Raw genomic sequence first — 7,165 nt, 5'->3', positions numbered from 1 at the left:
ACACACACATAGCTGACAGCAATGATACATTGTGTCATGTGGCGCATGCCTCGTGGGCTATTTTCTTTCACAATGTTCTTTGGGCTTTGGTGCTATTTCTCGACCTAATGAGAATATGTCCAGTCCAGTTTGGAGATATGCGCAGCCATCTGTGTGGTTATGAAGTGAGGTTAAGTGAGAAATTAAGGCGTTTGACACTTGACTTTTACGCACAATTACGCATGGCCTTATCAAGGCATCCGACTTGTTTCAATACCCAATTCCATATTTGTCCTCAACATAAACGGATCAGGTCATGTTGGGTTTTACAAACTATAGGTTAGTGTAGCCGATACACGCTGTACCGGTCCTGGCTGACCGAGGCACACGGAAAGGATGTGCGATGCGAAGGTGATGATGTAAAGCCTTTGAATAACGATGGACCTTCACCTTCACTAATCTGGACCTGCGTTAAGTGCAGCGCGCTGCCGAAGCGCGCCTTAGCTCTGCTCACTGTCCAACAAATAGTGTTTAGAACCGGACACATACGTAAATCACGCCTCGAAAAGACTATAAAACAGATAACTGTGCGTAAATCCGCCCTTCTACGCGAATGGAGGCAGAGGCACGCAGAACAGTCTCTGGACATATGCTGGTTTCGAGACGTCAAATTTTCAATTCTGCGATCCCCTCAGTAGTCTATTGACAATTGTAATTAATAAATATAGAACAGTGTGTAACACTGGGGCAAATATAACTGTTAACGATTATCTGGGTGGACACGTGACGCTGAAGGTCAAGGTCAAATGCTGATTTAGAGTATGTCTTTGCCTCGTGCTCTTTTATCTCCAACATCAAACCATACCTGGTCAGACCCACCAAACACTTGTTTTCAATAAATGTTGTAGCGGAATGGACCTCAAATCATGGCTTAGCTTAGGCCTATTTATCAAATTGAGCCTATAGCCAGACAACATTATTCTTAATGTCAAAGTGAACAGTGAAATGAATTGCGAGCAAATGCGCTTGAATATCTCACGAGCATGAGTAAAGAATTAAGTATAGCCTACCTAAAAGTTATTATGACGTATAAAGTATGGCATTGATGCACTCAAATGGGTCAGTCGGCCACAGTAGCAGGCAGCCTATAGTTTGCTGACCTAAAATAACGATCTTATGAATCATGAGCACGGCATGTAAAAATGATTCCGTCCAATTCCAATAAAGTTAATCAGTTCCAGCTGATTAATGTGAAGCCACACGGTGAAGCGACTACAATATTAAAATGTTTGATTAGTTTATACAGACACGACGCTGACAACCTAGACTGACCATAAATATAGGTCGTGGTGAACCTCAGTCTCGTTTTCCACGCCATCTCAGTCGGAGATTTACAAACTCTGTTAACATCCACAATTTAAAATGTAATGTCTACAAAATGGGCTGGATTAAAACAATTTATTAAGCATCGCGCTATATTTTCATAGTACTGTTTTACAAGCGTTATAAACAGTATAGACAAGGAATATGATTGCATTATACGTTTCCTATACTACTGCAGTAACAACATTAGCATACCTAACATTCACATGTAATAAATGCATGTAAAGGACGGATTAAACGGTTAAGCAGACATACGTGTTACATTAAAGCAGGCAAGTGCTGTATTTACATGTCTCTAAATTATTGTCTTTAGAGGGTTTTTGGATCTTAAGTTCTTCTTTTGTTAAAAAGGTTGAATTGGCGATGCCGTTGGGCTGACAAAATGGCACGCAGAATCCTCCATTCAAAAAAGAACCACTTCGACGTTTTCTCCCCTTCTTTAGTCACATTACACACCGAAAACAATGAAGTCCCCTCCGCGTCCAAACCGACTGGCTCAAGCCCGCGAGGCTATGGCGCGCTGCTCTTGACTTTGGCCACGAATTTCTTCTCTTTGACCCTCCTGTTTTGAAACCAAATAGTGATCTGCCTTTCCGACAAGTTGGTCACCGCCGAAATCTTTCTCCTCTTGTCTTTCGTGATGAATTTGTTGGCGGCGTACTCTTTCTCCAGTTCTTTTAGCTGTACCTTGGTGTACGGTATCCGTTTCTTTCTACCGCGGCGAAAGGAGTTACCGTCGTGTTGGTGGGCCACTACATCTGCAATGGATGACAAAGACACACGGGTAGGATCTAGAGAAACGTGGCCTTTCATTTTACAATTCAGTCTCGTCGTTAGGCTCATCATAACTCAGATATAAGATCTTTGGACAAGGCCATAAAGTGCCCATGCTGACGCATTAACGCTCACCAAGAAAAGTCTTGTCGATAAACAAATACGACACGAATAGCCACTATGGTTGCTTAAATATTCTACACACGGATGAAACAGATAGAGTATACTGACCTGTCATAACCATTAAAAAAAGGTTTTAAAATAGGCTATATTTTGTCGTCATTTTTTATTTAATGTAATACAGTTTAATCTAATGTAGGCTAATACAGTTTAATCTAATGTAGGCTAATACACTAACTTCGTTATTTGCATCACGTCCAAGGCATGAGAAATGCACTTAAATTAATCAACACATTAAAAAACACTGATTAACTCCACTGAAACTTATTCAGCAAGGCCGTTGTATAGTGTTGTTTTGTTAGTTTTACCTGCCAGTGCAGATTTCCATAGGTGTCCTGCTTGGCTCTGGTCTTTGGAGCAGTACATCTGGCCTCCCCATCCGTTCGTCAGTGCCCACGGTTGGTAGCTGTCCATCGGCAGCAGTGTGTCGTGGCGAGGCTCTCCAGACCCCAGCGTCTGCACCACGGACACGTCCAGATAGCTCGCCATGGATTGGTACGGACTCGGGTAGCCGTGGTAAAACGCAAACTCTTTGGCCCTGCTGGGGTATTCTTCGGACGTGACCGGAGTGTCCATGTATTTTTCCGCAGAGTAGCTGAGCGCGCCGGGCTGGGTGCAGGACTTGAGCGAACCCCGCCCCATTCTGCACGGATAGTAGCCGTTGCCAAAGTAGCCATAAGGTAAGGCAGTCGTGGAGGAGCCTTGGGGCACCGCGGGGCACGGGGTGCACTGTTTGCCCGCTTCTCCCGAGCTGGAGCCCGATACATCCACGGCGGGGTAGCCGGAGCTGTGCACCAAGCTGGAGGGGTGGCCGCCCAGCGCGGAGTGGGCCATCAGATTCCTGCACTGGTTAGCCGCAAAATTGCCGCTACCGACCAGACCCTCCATGTTCTTGTTCAGCTCATCCAAGTTGTTGTCATACACAAACATAACAGTGTCCGCCCAGCGAGGATTCAGGACTAAAGAGGCGGTCATATCACGCTCAACATTCGGGCGGAGGGTTCTGTTGCAAAGACCCAGGTCCGGCGTGGGATAGCAGGTTACATCCACAGCCGCATTGACGCAACTGTCCAGGACATGGAATGGCGCATCACCATTGGACGACGAGCCCGCCACGTGACGCACGGCAACAAAAACCTTGTTGGAGATGTCAGTCAAAGAAATCAGTTTTATTAGCCTGAAGAAATGGCACGAGACGTGCATCAGCATATTGGGGACGATTTCCTTTTCGCCAAGCGTTTCAGCGTATGCTCTCTCATAAGCAGCCTCTGCTGTTGTTCATTTCCACAGAGAGAGAGATGGAAAGAGAGAGATGCCTTCAGCATTAAATCATGCAAAAATATAATTAAACATTGAGGCATCCAACATCTAACGCTACAGCAGAAAAAAAAACACCTTTCGACGTTTCCTGCTAGATTCTGGTGGACCAAGAGAGCTTTGGTGCCTCTAAAAACACAACCCAAAAGGTTTAGAATTCTAAAGAACGGTGGCATGATGCAGATGTTAGTATAGGCTATATTATTCATGAGGTTATTGAATATAAGTTGGTGAAATTAAGAAAAATGCATTCCCGCATTAAAATGCATGCAAATGTATTCCAATAAATGCACATGCACATTCACACAAAATATGAGTTAATTAGAATTAAAGTTACACAGTAGGCCTTTTTGGTTTCATCTTCAATTAGATTATGTAAAATCCAGAATATTTCCCAAAGGTTATGGACACATTTAAAGACTTATAATCGTCCGTGCCAAATGCATGAAGAAAGTTTATCGTTGTCATAAAACTATTGAAAATCATAACATGAGATTCCATACTTGCCAGTATACCGCATATTCAAAATGTTGATTTATAAAATAACAGTGCTTTCGACGTTTTTAAGAGTAATTTATGTGCACTTTTAGAAACCCATTCAGGGTTAAAACACGTTACTGAGGGAAGCGTAAAGAGGATTTATGGAAAGGACTAAGTGTTCCTGAGATTTGTAAAATATGGCTGAAGTTCAAAGCCATTTACTGGGCTTTCAAGGCACTTCGAAGAAATATTCTGTGATCAATTGTGTGCTGATGAATTTCTATTTATTAATACTGTGCTGAGATGTGCAGCCCAGGAACAAATTAAATGCATTCTCATAGTCCTTTCAAAGTGTCGTGGGACCCAACCCTGTGGCCGGTAGCATATATTGATTATACACTGACAGGCGTAAATCCCACACAAAATGATTATTTTCTTGTGTATGGTATATACGTACTTCATGTGTATGAATGCGGGTGCGCGTGCGTAAAAATGTGTTATCCGGCACAAACAATTGGATACATTTTGGTTGTCTCATCTCTATTTCAGTTTCATCAAATAGGCCTACTTATTCCATAGCCTGTGGTAGGGATTTAAGGACGTAGCCTCGGTGAAGCTTATTTTAACATTCACTGCTATTGAAGATGGCAGCGGCAGCGTGTCTGACGGCTCTGCAACAATGCCAAAGCCAGTAGCAAAAAAGCCTATTTGAATCCGGTTTCATTGAACTGACATATTCTGAAGCTATAAGCTGTACAAGTAAAACTCCTCATTAGGCGGAATATGCGCTTAGCTTTTAAAAGGCAGGAGCAGTCTCTCCCTCACGATTCTACCCAGAGTCTGTGTGCAACACCCAATCCGCTACCCCCACTCCAAATCATTCCAATCCCCGCCACCCACACACACACACACACACACACACCACCCAGACAGTCTTCTTAACATAGGGGTCAGACTAGGCCCTCAAGGTCAAGGCCAAGTTTAACGTTTTAGAGTCTGGCCCGCCCTGAAAGCTGTGTTTAGGAGGCGCAGCAGACCAGCCCCTCCCTGAGCAAATGCGCTCAAGTTCAAGGCCTCGACTCCGGCCTCTGTGTGTCATCATAACACACACACACACACACACACACACACACACACACACACACACACACACACACACACACACACACACACACACACACACACACACACACACACACACACACACACACACACACAGCTACCGAAGACGACACACGTCATCTCCCAGTTCTGCTTATGAGACCAGTGTACTGTCACTCAGGTCAAGTGAATAGATCGATATATATGGTGTCCTATTTGCTTAACACCAATTAATAACGTGTATCCAAACATAGACCTTGGAAATCCAATCAACTTGGCTATCATTCAATTGTGTTTGCTGCGTTTTTGTTCAGTATAGCACCTTGTGCGTGCTACAGCGTCGGTGCCACGGGCCCAGGGTCGTGGTGGTGCAGGGCGAAGCCCCAGCCTCGTGGCACATGTTACATGCATGCGCGCAGCGGCTACTGTACCCGGGAAATGCCTTAATAAACCCTTATTGTCAAACTTCCTGCCCACTTGCGGAGGCTCATAATGACTACACTCCCCCGAGGTTCTGTAGGCTATTCTTCCTCACTGCGAGAATTAACGGCACTTTCCTAAAAATAAAAATAATCCAGGAACAAGCATACTATGGTAAGTTTAAAATTGACTTGGGAAGAATACGCAACATCTGCTCCGCTTAATTGTGTAGGCTTCAGGAGTTGGGCTGCTATACAAACAATAGAATGAATGATATTGCGCATGTGCAAGTAGGGCTACCGCTAAAGACCAACGATTTGGCCACATTATTAGGCTTTTTAATGTTTTGGTATTTTTAACCGACTGCTGTAGCCTACTATCGAATGACTGAAATTCAATCCACATAGTGTTTGCGTTTAAATAGATCGGTAGGCTATCAGGTGTGAAAATAGCTTTGGGTCTGTTTAAATCTATATTTGGAATGTGTAGTAGCTGTAGGCCTATATGCTACTTTATGTAGGCCTGTCTATTGTACAACTGCAAAGGGGTTAAATGTGCTGTATGCATAGGATTAGCGTTGAGGGACGGGAATTGAAACCTAAGCACGGGTGTTGTTTAATGTCCAAGGAGGACGCTGATAACAAGGGCATCAACATTCACGATTTCAAATGGAGGATATAGCCTAGGCTAAACTAAATAACACAACACACACCATATAGGCTATGAGTCACGTAGCCTATTGACTAATATCTCTTTAATCTACTTTGCACTGTCTTTGAATGACTTGAGTTATAACGTCTGTCCTTGTTGCTCAAGAGCTGCGTTTTGCTTTGCGTCGGAAGAAAAAGAAAGCTTAAATTGTATTTTTTATTTAGCCTATCGCTCCCTCGTTTCTAAGCACATCGTAATGCATCATAGTAGGTTATGGCGTGCTATAAAAGTAAAGTTTGATGATTTGTTTGTCAACAACAAAATAATTCGTTTCGCGTGTAGGCCTATTAGGCCTACCATTCATTTAATGAAGTCACAATTAGCCTAATGAAACTGGTTTCAAATAATATCTAATAAGATAGAGGCCACACTAGACAGCTCTCACCTGTATGCCACTTGCGATAAGACAACGTGTTAGATAGGCTACGTCAAGTCAATGACGGTCTCTCTGACAGGTGACCATCTTTCACTGTGAGGGTTGAGAGCGGTCGATGGGGAGTAAGGATCCAGTCTAGGAAACTGACCGCTCAGATTTGAGATATCAAAATCCGTCCTTGGACAGAACAAACATGATCAACACAGGGTACATTAAATAAAAAATCCACAGCCTATTCATAGCGATAGCGAACGCAGTTGCATAAGGAAACGTGACAAACCTTATGGGCTACTGACTGCAAAGACGTGCTACATGATAAATATCCACGTATAACCGCTGCGTTATGTTCAGAATGTGCAGTTATGCACAGTGCATGGCAAAAAAACACAATATTTTACAAAGGCTACATTATTGGACTTCAAAGTCAATTAGTAAAATTTTAAC

The 7,165-nt window shown here is 43.4% G+C and overlaps 1 protein-coding gene across 1 annotated transcript; it reads right to left on the bottom strand.

Annotated features, from left to right (window-relative positions):
* Positions 1-1,872: 1,872 nt before the first annotated feature.
* On the bottom strand, positions 1,873-3,291 carry hoxb13a (homeobox B13a; the record flags this gene model as incomplete). Its single annotated transcript, XM_084448962.1, has 2 exons — positions 1,873-2,120; positions 2,625-3,291. 2 exons carry the CDS (start codon positions 3,289-3,291, stop codon positions 1,873-1,875), a joined length of 915 nt encoding a protein of 304 aa, XP_084305088.1.
* Positions 3,292-7,165: the final 3,874 nt, after the last annotated feature.

Source organism: Borostomias antarcticus, assembly GCF_949987555.1.
Source record: "Borostomias antarcticus genome assembly, chromosome: 14".
Taxonomy (NCBI): domain Eukaryota; kingdom Metazoa; phylum Chordata; class Actinopteri; order Stomiiformes; family Stomiidae; genus Borostomias; species Borostomias antarcticus.
The sequence above is the reverse complement of the archived record's forward strand: the minus strand, read 5'-3'. Positions and strand labels throughout refer to the sequence as shown.